The sequence below is a fragment of the Lepidochelys olivacea genome (assembly GCF_965140295.1).
Source record: "Lepidochelys olivacea isolate rLepOli2 genome assembly, chromosome: 14".
Lineage (NCBI taxonomy): Eukaryota > Metazoa > Chordata > Testudines > Cheloniidae > Lepidochelys > Lepidochelys olivacea.
In genome coordinates this window covers 39,471,588-39,486,315 of record NC_140424.1, presented here as the reverse complement: position 1 = coordinate 39,486,315, position 14,728 = coordinate 39,471,588, and the positions used below count along the sequence as shown (strand labels likewise).

Genomic DNA, 14,728 nt, shown 5'->3' with positions numbered 1-14,728 from the left:
CTGCCCCTTTCCATCTGCCCCCAGTGACATTGCTTTCTCGAGCCTATTGAATGTCATAGGAAAATGCTCAGTGCAGGGAAAGGAGCAGAGAACTCCCAGGGGGAGGTGGGTCTCACCATGGATAAAATATCAGCGTTATGTACTGTACCTGCGTAGAGCTGGGCGAGTCTCCACCCTGCAACCAAACACAGAGAGAGGGGTGAGAACGCCCCTGATCACCAACACGCTGAGCAGGAGACAATGTGAGACAAGGGTGATACTGGGGGGAATGGAACTTACTGAGCTCAGCCTGGAGTTTGTCTAAAAATAAAACAAAGAGAAATGAGTCAATAGCACATAGAGTCAAGTATCAGGGGGTAGCCGTGTTAGTCTGTATCCACAAAAACAACAAGGAGTCTGCTCCTTGTTGTTTTTGTGAATACCACATAGAGTGACCAGATATCCCGATTTTATAGTACCGATAGTTGGGGCTTTGACTTATATAGGCGCCTATTACCCCCCATCCCCTATCCCGATTTTTCACACTTGCTGTCTAGTCACCCTCATATCACATTATCTTGCAGAAGAGAAGTGAGTCAAAAAGGCTCTAAAGCAGGGAAGTTAAAATCCTTAGACTCAGCCTGGAGGCTACGTCAACAACCGGAGCCTGGCACCTCCTGAGCAGCAAAGGAATTAGCAAGGGGAGAAATATAGTAACCCCACCCGGCCAGGCGCAAGAGGTTGTTAGAGCTAAACAGGGACCCCTCAGCAAGTGGAAATATTAACCCTGTGAAACCAGTAGAAAGGAGCATAAAGTACATCGGGTGAAGTGCATGATGGGAATTAGGAGGCTAAAATGGAATTAGGAGAGTGAACGTCCAGTGACATAAAATAAAGACCAGGGAATTATTTCAGTCCATCAGAATCAGGAAGCCTGTGAGAGAATCGATGGGTTCCCTGGATCCACAGGGGCGAAAGGGAGCAATTGGGAAGGGTACGGACAATGCTGAGAGACTGACTGGTTTCTTTGCCTCAGTTTTTGCCACAGAGAATGTTGGGGAGAGACCTGCCCTGGAGCTGTTCTGTTCATGAAATGAATATCAGGGATTGAGGTGTGAAGACGAGATATTGGAACAACTGGTAAGTTAAAGAGCCAGCAGCCACCAAGAGCAGCGTGGATCCCTGCCAGGGGACAAACGTTCAAGAGTTCTGAAATGTCAGAGCGATATGGCTGAGCTGCAAGCAATAATACGCATCTCTCATTAAAATCAGCGACTATTCTGGAGATTCAGAGGGTTGGGAATGTTGTACCCAGCTTTAAAAATTTGGCAGGAGTAATTCTGAGAATTACAGCCCAGTGAGCTTTACATCAGTAACTGGTAAACTGGTTGAAACAAGAATTAAAACAGAATTCTAAATCAGCTACATGAGAATGATGGGGAAAAGTCCAACTAGCACAGCTGGAAAAGAAAACTGTGGGTTTGTCTACACTTAAACCCCTACAGCAGTGCAGCTGCACCACAGCTGCTGGGGGGCTTCAGCATAGACACGACCTACCCTGAGAGGAGGGATTATCCCATCGTCATAGGTCACCCACCTCCCCCAAAGTCAGTAGCTAGGTTGAGTCTTCTGTTGACCTAGCACTGTCTATACCAGGGGTTAGCTTGGTGGGTTCACTCTCTATTCACACTCCTGAAAAACGTAGCTATACCAAGATAAATTCCTAGAACAGACTAGGCTTGTGTCTCACTAATCTATTAAATGTCATTGAGTATGTCAGTACAGTGTGGCACAAAGGAGAACCCCTGGCATAATTGATGTGGACTTTCAAAAAGTCTTTGAAAAAGTTCCTCACAAAAGGTTATGAAGGAAACGAAGGCTGTCTACGCCACCACTTATGTCTGCAAAACTTATGTCACTCAGGGAAGTGAATATTCCACCCCCTGAGCAACATAAGTTACACTGACATAAGTGTTAGTGTGCACAGCACTATGTTGGTGGGAGAAACTCCTCCTCACATAGCTACCACCACCCGCAGGAGGGGAATCATTATACTGATGGGAGAACTCTCTCCCATTGGCATCGAATGGCTCCACTAGAGATCTTACAGTGGCACGGCTGCATCGGTTCAACTCTGGCATTATAAGCTCTGTAGTGCAGACATTAGTCTTCATGGAGTGAGAGGTAAAGTATTGTCCTGGATCAGAAACCAGCTAAACAACAGAAAACAGGGTAGGAATAAATGGTCAATTTTCATATCTAAAAAGGTTAGTAGTGGGGTGCCTCAAAGTTGGGTGTTAGGACTGGTGTTTAGTCTATTTCAGTGGTTCTCAAACTGTGGGTCAAGACCCCAAAGTGGGTTGTGACCCTGTTTTAATGGGGTTGCCAGGGCTGGCTTAGACTTGCTGGGGCCAAAGCCCGAGACCCACCGCCCAGGGCTGAAGCTGAAGCCTGAGGGCTTCAGCCCTGGGTATTGGGGCTCTGAGTACAGGCCCCCTGTCTGGGATGGAAGCCCCTGGGCTTCGGCTTTGGCCCTGGCCCCCGCACCCAGGGGGCAGAGCTCGGGCAGGCTCTGTCTTCGATCCCCCCTCCTGAGGTCGTGTAGTAATTTTTGTTGTCAGAAGGGAGTTATAGTGCAATGAAGTTTGAGAACCCCTGGTCTATTTATCAGTGACTTGGAACAAAGGATAAGCCCTAAAGAGGCAAAATTTGCAGATGACACACAATTATTTAGGTTACCAAAGAAGTCTGAGTTATTTCAGAGAGACCAAGCTTGGATAACATGATGGCTGATGAAATTCAGTGTTGATCAATGGAAGGTTACGCACATTGCAAGTATAATTAGACCTATGCATGCAGGTTATTGGCTTTAAAATACTCAGGAAAAAGACCTGGGCAGCACTGTGGACCCCTCTTTGAAGAACTCCACTCAGTGTGCAGTGGTATTTAAAGAATGAAGTGTCAGGATGCACAAAGAACAGGACAGAAAATCACACTTATATACATCCTCACCGGTACTGGTCGCCCTATCTCAGGAAGGATATTACAGAGACGGGCAATAATTATGATTTGAGCCCTGAAGGCAAAGCCATATAAAAAGTGATTGAAAAAGATGGGACATTTTAGTTTAGATAGGAGACATGACAGAGATATAGAAAACAGTGAGTGAGAGAGAGATCAATTGGGTTCTCAGACCTACCTTCCCTCCTAGTGCAAGAACAAGAGGATACTCAGCTAAATTGAAAGGTAGCAAATTTCAAACTATAAGAAGAAATACTCTTGTTTACATGATGCATAATTAGCCTGTGGACCTCCTTGCCACAAGATAGCATTGAAGAAAAGAGTTTAACAGAAATAACAGGAAAGGACATTTATATGGCTAATGAGAACATGCTGTTTTACATTGAGTATGGTTATAACAAAACAGACAAGCAAAGAAAAACCCCAAATGGACGAAGGATTCAGAAAGGCCCAGATACTGATATGGAAATGTAAATATCCAGAGTTGTGATAATTCTCAAAAACACAAGCATTCTGCTTCACGGCACAAGCCAAACACTGACAGGGGTCTGGAGGGATTTGAGGGAACTCTCCCTGGGGGCAGATTAGTCGATCATTGGGGTGATCGGACCGGGTGGGACGGGGGTGGAGCCCGCAGCCAATAGCACAGGAGAGCAAATGTGCAGAGTGACACTGTAGCGAGCAGCACAACGACATCATCAGCCACCATGTCCCTGGCCACCTTCTGCCTGGCAGGTCACACCGGGGGTGTTAAGGACTACAGCCAGCTCACAGCATGGGCACAGTGCTGGCTACACAGAGGGCAGAGTGAGCCAAACCCACTCTCTCCCCTGGCTGTGTGGGAGCAGTAAACCCCTGGGAGCTCAGGGAGTGGGGTTTGGGTCTGTTCATTCTGTGTCCTGAGAGTGAGGGACGAGGGGCGGAGCTTCTCTGTGCACCGCACAAACCAAACGGACTTAGTTCATAGTGAGAGCTCTCAAGACCTGCCTCGGGGGTCTATGAAACTTCTTGCAAAGTTTGAGATTCCCCCTCCTCTCCCATTGCAATGAATAAAGGGACCTCACCTTTCTCTGCACGATGCGCCGCTGGAAGTGAACAACAGGAGAGGTGGGTTACAAGGTAGAAGATTTATCTGTACGTATTGCAAACTCATAGTGGACATTTTTCTACTGGTAGAAAGTAGAACACACACTGGGGTGCTCTGCCTCCAGCTACTCCCACTGCCAGCGTTATACTGGGGACACAAGGCTCGTGCAGGTAAAACGCTGAGTACATGGCTCTCCCCTTTCCCTTTTGGCTGAGGCCCCCCACTGAACTCGACGGTCTGTCTGTCTGTCTGGAATGGGATAACTCTTGAGAACCATGTCCCATCGATTGCAGCGTTTCAGGGGATTTTCTAAGTATCAATGAGCTGAACCCTCCTGATTTTGGTGAAAACTGGAGAACTGGAGAAGCCTGATTTCCACTAAACTCACTGTTTGTTCCCTCAGGATACAGGAGAAGCCAGTGACCTTGGGGTTAGGGTTTAAGGTGAGGGTGAGGTTAGGGTTAGCAGTGGGCCCCTCCCCCACTCCAGTCAGCTCCCACAGCTGCACTTCTTGCCTCCTCTTCTCCTCCCCCCCCCCCCCCCCCGTATTCCAGCCAGGTCCTTCGCCTCCCCACTCTGGTCAGAACTCTATTGATGTGGGTGAAAATCAGAAAAGCCTGATTTTATTGGAAATCAGTTTTTCCAGTTTTCTGCTTTTCACAGCAATCAGTAGGGTTATGGGCAGGGTTGAGGGAGAATGGTGGTGCAGACCCCTTTGGAAATGTTAGGCATAGTCTGCAGACCTGCCGTGGTCTGTGGTCCACAGGTTGAAAACCACTGCTCTAGGGGGAGAAAATGGGGAGAGGTGAAATTCCCCTGTCGTATTTCTAGGAATAATCCTGACATCAGTTCATGTAACGAGCCCAGACACTGACCTTTCTCGCTCTCCAGTTCAGATCGCAGAGTCTCTAGAGGGAGAAAAGGGGGAGAGAGGAGATTTCATTCCATCATGTTTATGGTGAAGTTCCTATAATTGTTTAACGCAGCTCTGCTGTAATTATGCAATAGAGAAACAAATGGAGAGACACAGATGGGTCCATCTATTGAGGTCCCCGCACCCCCGTCCTAGGCCAGCTCCTGAGCTTGTGGGTGATGCCTGTCCCCTGATCCTAGTGACTAATGGGAACAGCTCCCTCTAAGGCCAGGTTAGTTGGGTGGTGCCCTAGCTAAGAACAGGGTGGAGGTGTCTTTCTTTAGCTGGGTGCTCAGGTCAGCATGAGCCTCGGAGGGAGGAGTGGATGGACCCCTACAGGCATCGCCTCTAAGATCAGCTCTTTCCACTTAGAGCTTGTCCATTTGGTGTCAGCCCTGGGGTACCAACACTGCTAGAAATGGAGGTAGTGGCATGTCTGCCAGTCACTGCTGAGCACAGCCTGAGCGAGAGCATCTTGTGCCCAGTGTGATCGGCGTCTCAGATCAGCTGTGCAAATCCTGAGTGTGTTTGTTTTATTACAGCAATCCTAGCCACAGCACACCAGTATGGCTGATGTGGAGAATTCTCTAAAAGGCCCAGGGGACAAGACAGTGACAGCTGATTGTTTCGTGTTTGGAAATGAGCCCAACAAAGCTGTCTCTAGGCACATAGACAAACTTTACATACAACTCAAAATGAGTGAATCCCTGTGTCAGGGTTCCCTCCCCACTCTGAACTCTAGGGTATAGATGTGGGGACCCACATGAAAGACCCCCTAAGCTTATTTCTACCAGCTTAGGTTAAAACGTCCCCAAGGCACAAATTCTTTGCCGTTGCAGGGTACGCTGCCACCACCAAGTGATTTAACAAAGAATCAGGGAAAGGACCACTTGGAGTTCCTATTCCCCCAAAATATCCCCCCAAGCCCTTATACCCCCTTTCCCGGGGAGCCTTGAGAATAATATCCTAACCAATTGGCTACAAAGTGATCACAGACCCAAACCCCTGGGTCTTAGGACAATAGAGAAATCAGTCAGGTTCTTTAAAAGAAGGATTTTATTTAAAAAAAAGGTAAAAATCACCTCTGTAAAATCAGGATGGAAAATAACTTTACAGGGTAACAAAAGATTCAAAAACACAACAGAACTTCCTCTAGGCTTAGTTTCAAAGTTACAAAAAACAGGAATAAACCTCTCTCCAGCAAAGGAAAAATTCACAAGCAAAACAAAAGATAATCTAACACGCCTTGCCTGGCTTTTACTTACAACTTTTGTAATATGAGAGACTTTTAGGATGGTTTATAGGAGCAGGAGTTTTCTGACCTGATGCTTCTCTGCTTCCCAAGAGAACACACACAAACAAAGCCCCCCACCCCCCAAGATTTGAAAGTATCTTCTTCTTCTTTCCCCATTGGTCCTTTTGGTCAGGTGCCAACCAGGTTATTTGAGCTTCTTAACCCCTTACAGGTAAGGAGGAATTCTAGGCTACCCTTAGCCATATGGTTATGACACCCTGTCACCTAAATGTGGACTCAACCCACGTAATGGATCTGTTAAAGCCAGGAACGTTAAGAAAGTTCCTACAACTAATCAGGAAAAAGATCTTGGAGTCATCGTCGAGAGTTCTCTGAAGACATCCATGCAGTGTGCAGTGGTAGTCAAAAAAGCAAACAGGATGTTAGGAATCATTAAAAAAGGGATAGAGAATAAGACGGAGAATATCTTATTGCCCTTCTATAAATCCATGGTACGCCCACACCTTGAATACTGAGTATAGACGTGGTCTCCTCATCTCAAAAAAGATATATTGGCATTAGAAAAGGTTCAGAGAAGGGCAACTAAAATGATAGGGGTTTGGAATGGGTCCCATATGAGGAGAGATTAAAGAGGCTAGGACTTTTTAGCTTGGAAAAGAGGAGACTAAGGGGGGATATGATAGAGGTATATAAAATCATGAGTGGTGTGGAGAAAGTTATTTACTTGTTCCCATAATATAAGAACTAGGGGCCACCAAATGAAATTAATGGGCCACAGGTTTAAAACAAATAAAAGGAAGTTCTTCTTCACACAGCACACAGTCAACCTGTGGAACTCCTTGCCTCAGGAGGTTGTGAAGGCTAGGACTACAACAGGGTTTAAAAGAGAACTGGATAATTTCATGGAGGTTAAGTCCATTAATGGCTATTAGCCAGGATGGGTAAGGAATGGTTTCCCTAGCCTCTGTTTGTCAGAGGGTGGAGATGGATGGCAGGAGAGAGATCACTTGATCATTACCTGTTAGGTTATGGTGCAATGAAGTTTGAGAACCCCTGGTCTATTTATCAGTGACTTGGAACAAAGGATAAGCCCTAAAGAGGCAAAATTTGCAGATGACACACAATTATTTAGGTTACCAAAGAAGTCTGAGTTATTTCAGAGAGACCAAGCTTGGATAACATGATGGCTGATGAAATTCAGTGTTGATCAATGGAAGGTTACGCACATTGCAAGTATAATTAGACCTATGCATGCAGGTTATTGGCTTTAAAATACTCAGGAAAAAGACCTGGGCAGCACTGTGGACCCCTCTTTGAAGAACTCCACTCAGTGTGCAGTGGTATTTAAAGAATGAAGTGTCAGGATGCACAAAGAACAGGACAGAAAATCACACTTATATACATCCTCACCGGTACTGGTCGCTCTATCTCAGGAAGGATATTACAGAGACGGGCAATAATTATGATTTGAGCCCTGAAGGCAAAGCCATATAAAAAGTGATTGAAAAAGATGGGACATTTTAGTTTAGATAGGAGACATGACAGAGATATAGAAAACAGTGAGTGAGAGAGAGATCAATTGGGTTCTCAGACCTACCTTCCCTCCTAGTGCAAGAACAAGAGGATACTCAGCTAAATTGAAAGGTAGCAAATTTCAAACTATAAGAAGAAATACTCTTGTTTACATGATGCATAATTAGCCTGTGGACCTCCTTGCCACAAGATAGCATTGAAGAAAAGAGTTTAACAGAAATAACAGGAAAGGACATTTATATGGCTAATGAGAACATGCTGTTTTACATTGAGTATGGTTATAACAAAACAGACAAGCAAAGAAAAACCCCAAATGGACGAAGGATTCAGAAAGGCCCAGATACTGATATGGAAATGTAAATATCCAGAGTTGTGATAATTCTCAAAAACACAAGCATTCTGCTTCACGGCACAAGCCAAACACTGACAGGGGTCTGGAGGGATTCGAGGGAACTCTCCCTGGGGGCAGATTAGTCGATCATTGGGGTGACGGGACTGGGTGGGACGGGGGTGGAGCCCGCAGCCAATAGCACAGGAGAGCAAATGGGCAGAGTGACACTGTAGCGAGCAGCACAACGACATCATCAGCCACCATGTCCCTGGCCACCTTCTGCCTGGCAGGTCACACCGGGGGTGTTAAGGACTACAGCCAGCTCACAGCATGGGCACCGTGCTGGCTACACAGAGGGCAGAGTGAGCCAAACCCGCTCTCTCCCCTGGCTGTGTGGGAGCAGTAAACCCCTGGGAGTTCAGGGAGTGGGGTTTGGGTCTGTTCATTCTGTGTCCTGAGTGTGAGGGACGAGGGGCAGAGCTTCTCTGTGCACCGCACAAACCAAACGGACTTAGTTCATAGTGAGAGCTCTCAAGACCTGCCTCGGGGGTCTATGAAACTTCTTGCAAAGTTTGAGATTCCCCCTCCTCTCCCATTGCAATGAATAAAGGGACCTCACCTTTCTCTGCACGATGCGCCGCTGGAAGTGAACAACAGGAGAGGTGGGTTACAAGGTAGAAGATTTATCTGTACGTATTGCAAACTCATAGTGGACATTTTTCTACTGGTAGAAAGTAGAACACACACTGGGGTGCTCTGCCTCCAGCTACTCCCACTGCCAGCGTTATACTGGGGACACAAGGCTCGTGCAGGTAAAACGCTGAGTACATGGCTCTCCCCTTTCCCTTTTGGCTGAGGCCCCCCACTGAACTCGACGGTCTGTCTGTCTGTCTGGAATGGGATAACTCTTGAGAACCATGTCCCATCGATTGCAGCGTTTCAGGGGATTTTCTAAGTATCAATGAGCTGAACCCTCCTGATTTTGGTGAAAACTGGAGAACTGGAGAAGCCTGATTTCCACTAAACTCACTGTTTGTTCCCTCAGGATACAGGAGAAGCCAGTGACCTTGGGGTTAGGGTTTAAGGTGAGGGTGAGGTTAGGGTTAGCAGTGGGCCCCTCCCCCACTCCAGTCAGCTCCCACAGCTGCACTTCTTGCCTCCTCTTCTCCTCCCCCCCCCCCCCGTATTCCAGCCAGGTCCTTCGCCTCCCCACTCTGGTCAGAACTCTATTGATGTGGGTGAAAATCAGAAAAGCCTGATTTTATTGGAAATCAGTTTTTCCAGTTTTCTGCTTTTCACAGCAATCAGTAGGGTTATGGGCAGGGTTGAGGGAGAATGGTGGTGCAGACCCCTTTGGAAATGTTAGGCATAGTCTGCAGACCTGCCGTGGTCTGTGGTCCACAGGTTGAAAACCACTGCTCTAGGGGGAGAAAATGGGGAGAGGTGAAATTCCCCTGTCGTATTTCTAGGAATAATCCTGACATCAGTTCATGTAACGAGCCCAGACACTGACCTTTCTCGCTCTCCAGTTCAGATCGCAGAGTCTCTAGGGGGAGAAAAGTGGGAGAGGTGAGATTCCCCTGTCGTATTTCTAGGAATAATCCTGACATCAGTTCATGTAACGAGCCCAGACACTGACCTTTCTTGCTCTCCAGTTCAGATCGCAGAGTCTCTAGGGGGAGAAAAGTGGGAGAGGTGAGATTCCCCTGTCGTATTTCTAGGAATAATCCTGACATCAGTTCATGTAACGAGCCCAGACACTGACCTTTCTCGCTCTCCAGTTCAGATTGCAGAGTCTCTAGAGGGAGAAAAGGGGGAGAGAGGAGATTTCATTCCATCGTGTTTATGGTGAAGTTCCTATAATTGTTTAACGCAGCTCTGCTGTAATTATGCAATAGAGAAACAAATGGAGAGACACAGATGGGTCCATCTATTGAGGTCCCCGCACCCCCATCCTAGGCCAGCTCCTGAGCTTGTGGGTGGTGCCTGTCCCCTGATCCTAGTGACACATGGGAACAGCTCCCTCTAAGGCCAGGTTAGTTGGGTGGTGCCCTAGCTAAGAACAGGGTGGAGGTGTCTTTCTTTAGCTGGGTGCTCAGGTCAGCATGAGCCTCGGAGGGAGGAGTGGATGGACCCCTACAGGCATCGCCTCTAAGATCAGCTCTTTCCACTTAGAGCTTGTCCATTTGGTGTCAGCCCTGGGGTACCAACACTGCTAGAAATGGAGGTAGTGGCATGTCTGCCAGTCACTGCTGAGCACAGCCTGAGCGAGAGCATCTTGTGCCCAGTGTGATCGGCGTCTCAGATCAGCTGTGCAAATCCTGAGTGTGTTTGTTTTATTACAGCAATCCTAGCCACAGCACACCAGTATGGCTGATGTGGAGAATTCTCTAAAAGGCCCAGGGGACAGGACAGTGACAGCTGATTGTTTCGTGTTTGGAAATGAGCCCAACAAAGCTGTCTCTAGGCACATAGACAAACTTTACATACAACTCAAAATGAGTGAATCCCTGTGTCAGGGTTCCCTCCCCACTCTGAACTCTAGGGTATAGATGTGGGGACCCACATGAAAGACCCCCTAAGCTTATTTCTACCAGCTTAGGTTAAAACGTCCCCAAGGCACAAATTCTTTGCCGTTGCAGGGTACGCTGCCACCACCAAGTGATTTAACAAAGAATCAGGGAAAGGACCACTTGGAGTTCCTATTCCCCCAAAATATCCCCCCAAGCCCTTATACCCCCTTTCCCGGGGAGCCTTGAGAATAATATCCTAACCAATTGGCTACAAAGTGATCACAGACCCAAACCCCTGGGTCTTAGGACAATAGAGAAATCAGTCAGGTTCTTTAAAAGAAGGATTTTATTTAAAAAAAAAGGTAAAAATCACCTCTGTAAAATCAGGATGGAAAATAACTTTACAGGGTAACAAAAGATTCAAAAACACAACAGAACTTCCTCTAGGCTTAGTTTCAAAGTTACAAAAAACAGGAATAAACCTCTCTCCAGCAAAGGAAAAATTCACAAGCAAAACAAAAGATAATCTAACACGCCTTGCCTGGCTTTTACTTACAACTTTTGTAATATGAGAGACTTTTAGGATGGTTTATAGGAGCAGGAGTTTTCTGACCTGATGCTTCTCTGCTTCCCAAGAGAACACACACAAACAAAGCCCCCCACCCCCCAAGATTTGAAAGTATCTTCTTCTTCTTTCCCCATTGGTCCTTTTGGTCAGGTGCCAACCAGGTTATTTGAGCTTCTTAACCCCTTACAGGTAAGGAGGAATTCTAGGCTACCCTTAGCCATATGGTTATGACACCCTGTCACCTAAATGTGGACTCAACCCACGTAATGGATCTGTTAAAGCCAGGAACGTTAAGAAAGTTCCTACAACTAATCAGGAAAAAGATCTTGGAGTCATCGTCGAGAGTTCTCTGAAGACATCCATGCAGTGTGCAGTGGTAGTCAAAAAAGCAAACAGGATGTTAGGAATCATTAAAAAAGGGATAGAGAATAAGACGGAGAATATCTTATTGCCCTTCTATAAATCCATGGTACGCCCACACCTTGAATACTGAGTATAGACGTGGTCTCCTCATCTCAAAAAAGATATATTGGCATTAGAAAAGGTTCAGAGAAGGGCAACTAAAATGATAGGGGTTTGGAATGGGTCCCATATGAGGAGAGATTAAAGAGGCTAGGACTTTTTAGCTTGGAAAAGAGGAGACTAAGGGGGGATATGATAGAGGTATATAAAATCATGAGTGGTGTGGAGAAAGTTATTTACTTGTTCCCATAATATAAGAACTAGGGGCCACCAAATGAAATTAATGGGCCACAGGTTTAAAACAAATAAAAGGAAGTTCTTCTTCACACAGCACACAGTCAACCTGTGGAACTCCTTGCCTCAGGAGGTTGTGAAGGCTAGGACTACAACAGGGTTTAAAAGAGAACTGGATAATTTCATGGAGGTTAAGTCCATTAATGGCTATTAGCCAGGATGGGTAAGGAATGGTTTCCCTAGCCTCTGTTTGTCAGAGGGTGGAGATGGATGGCAGGAGAGAGATCACTTGATCATTACCTGTTAGGTTATGGTGCAATGAAGTTTGAGAACCCCTGGTCTATTTATCAGTGACTTGGAACAAAGGATAAGCCCTAAAGAGGCAAAATTTGCAGATGACACACAATTATTTAGGTTACCAAAGAAGTCTGAGTTATTTCAGAGAGACCAAGCTTGGATAACATGATGGCTGATGAAATTCAGTGTTGATCAATGGAAGGTTACGCACATTGCAAGTATAATTAGACCTATGCATGCAGGTTATTGGCTTTAAAATACTCAGGAAAAAGACCTGGGCAGCACTGTGGACCCCTCTTTGAAGAACTCCACTCAGTGTGCAGTGGTATTTAAAGAATGAAGTGTCAGGATGCACAAAGAACAGGACAGAAAATCACACTTATATACATCCTCACCGGTACTGGTCGCTCTATCTCAGGAAGGATATTACAGAGACGGGCAATAATTATGATTTGAGCCCTGAAGGCAAAGCCATATAAAAAGTGATTGAAAAAGATGGGACATTTTAGTTTAGATAGGAGACATGACAGAGATATAGAAAACAGTGAGTGAGAGAGAGATCAATTGGGTTCTCAGACCTACCTTCCCTCCTAGTGCAAGAACAAGAGGATACTCAGCTAAATTGAAAGGTAGCAAATTTCAAACTATAAGAAGAAATACTCTTGTTTACATGATGCATAATTAGCCTGTGGACCTCCTTGCCACAAGATAGCATTGAAGAAAAGAGTTTAACAGAAATAACAGGAAAGGACATTTATATGGCTAATGAGAACATGCTGTTTTACATTGAGTATGGTTATAACAAAACAGACAAGCAAAGAAAAACCCCAAATGGACGAAGGATTCAGAAAGGCCCAGATACTGATATGGAAATGTAAATATCCAGAGTTGTGATAATTCTCAAAAACACAAGCATTCTGCTTCACGGCACAAGCCAAACACTGACAGGGGTCTGGAGGGATTCGAGGGAACTCTCCCTGGGGGCAGATTAGTCGATCATTGGGGTGACGGGACTGGGTGGGACGGGGGTGGAGCCCGCAGCCAATAGCACAGGAGAGCAAATGGGCAGAGTGACACTGTAGCGAGCAGCACAACGACATCATCAGCCACCATGTCCCTGGCCACCTTCTGCCTGGCAGGTCACACCGGGGGTGTTAAGGACTACAGCCAGCTCACAGCATGGGCACCGTGCTGGCTACACAGAGGGCAGAGTGAGCCAAACCCGCTCTCTCCCCTGGCTGTGTGGGAGCAGTAAACCCCTGGGAGTTCAGGGAGTGGGGTTTGGGTCTGTTCATTCTGTGTCCTGAGTGTGAGGGACGAGGGGCAGAGCTTCTCTGTGCACCGCACAAACCAAACGGACTTAGTTCATAGTGAGAGCTCTCAAGACCTGCCTCGGGGGTCTATGAAACTTCTTGCAAAGTTTGAGATTCCCCCTCCTCTCCCATTGCAATGAATAAAGGGACCTCACCTTTCTCTGCACGATGCGCCGCTGGAAGTGAACAACAGGAGAGGTGGGTTACAAGGTAGAAGATTTATCTGTACGTATTGCAAACTCATAGTGGACATTTTTCTACTGGTAGAAAGTAGAACACACACTGGGGTGCTCTGCCTCCAGCTACTCCCACTGCCAGCGTTATACTGGGGACACAAGGCTCGTGCAGGTAAAACGCTGAGTACATGGCTCTCCCCTTTCCCTTTTGGCTGAGGCCCCCCACTGAACTCGACGGTCTGTCTGTCTGTCTGGAATGGGATAACTCTTGAGAACCATGTCCCATCGATTGCAGCGTTTCAGGGGATTTTCTAAGTATCAATGAGCTGAACCCTCCTGATTTTGGTGAAAACTGGAGAACTGGAGAAGCCTGATTTCCACTAAACTCACTGTTTGTTCCCTCAGGATACAGGAGAAGCCAGTGACCTTGGGGTTAGGGTTTAAGGTGAGGGTGAGGTTAGGGTTAGCAGTGGGCCCCTCCCCCACTCCAGTCAGCTCCCACAGCTGCACTTCTTGCCTCCTCTTCTCCTCCCCCCCCCCCCGTATTCCAGCCAGGTCCTTCGCCTCCCCACTCTGGTCAGAACTCTATTGATGTGGGTGAAAATCAGAAAAGCCTGATTTTATTGGAAATCAGTTTTTCCAGTTTTCTGCTTTTCACAGCAATCAGTAGGGTTATGGGCAGGGTTGAGGGAGAATGGTGGTGCAGACCCCTTTGGAAATGTTAGGCATAGTCTGCAGACCTGCCGTGGTCTGTGGTCCACAGGTTGAAAACCACTGCTCTAGGGGGAGAAAATGGGGAGAGGTGAAATTCCCCTGTCGTATTTCTAGGAATAATCCTGACATCAGTTCATGTAACGAGCCCAGACACTGACCTTTCTCGCTCTCCAGTTCAGATCGCAGAGTCTCTAGAGGGAGAAAAGGGGGAGAGAGGAGATTTCATTCCATCATGTTTATGGTGAAGTTCCTATAATTGTTTAACGCAGCTCTGCTGTAATTATGCAATAGAGAAACAAATGGAGAGACACAGATGGGTCCATCTATTGAGG

At 46.6% G+C, this 14,728-nt stretch overlaps 1 protein-coding gene across 1 annotated transcript in view; it reads right to left on the bottom strand.

Annotated features, from left to right (window-relative positions):
* LOC311530849 (butyrophilin subfamily 1 member A1-like) overlaps positions 1–14,728 on the bottom strand; it is a 137,434-nt gene that overhangs the window by 91,877 nt on the left and 30,829 nt on the right. The window contains exons 10-15 of the mRNA XM_084647800.1: positions 14,555–14,587; positions 13,662–13,682; positions 9,885–9,917; positions 4,065–4,085; positions 280–300; positions 149–175 (exon numbers count right to left, since the gene is read on the bottom strand). Coding sequence (XP_084503926.1) covers positions 149–175; positions 280–300; positions 4,065–4,085; positions 9,885–9,917; positions 13,662–13,682; positions 14,555–14,587 — 156 coding nt within the window. The remainder of the gene's footprint in view (positions 1–148; positions 176–279; positions 301–4,064; positions 4,086–9,884; positions 9,918–13,661; positions 13,683–14,554; positions 14,588–14,728) is intronic.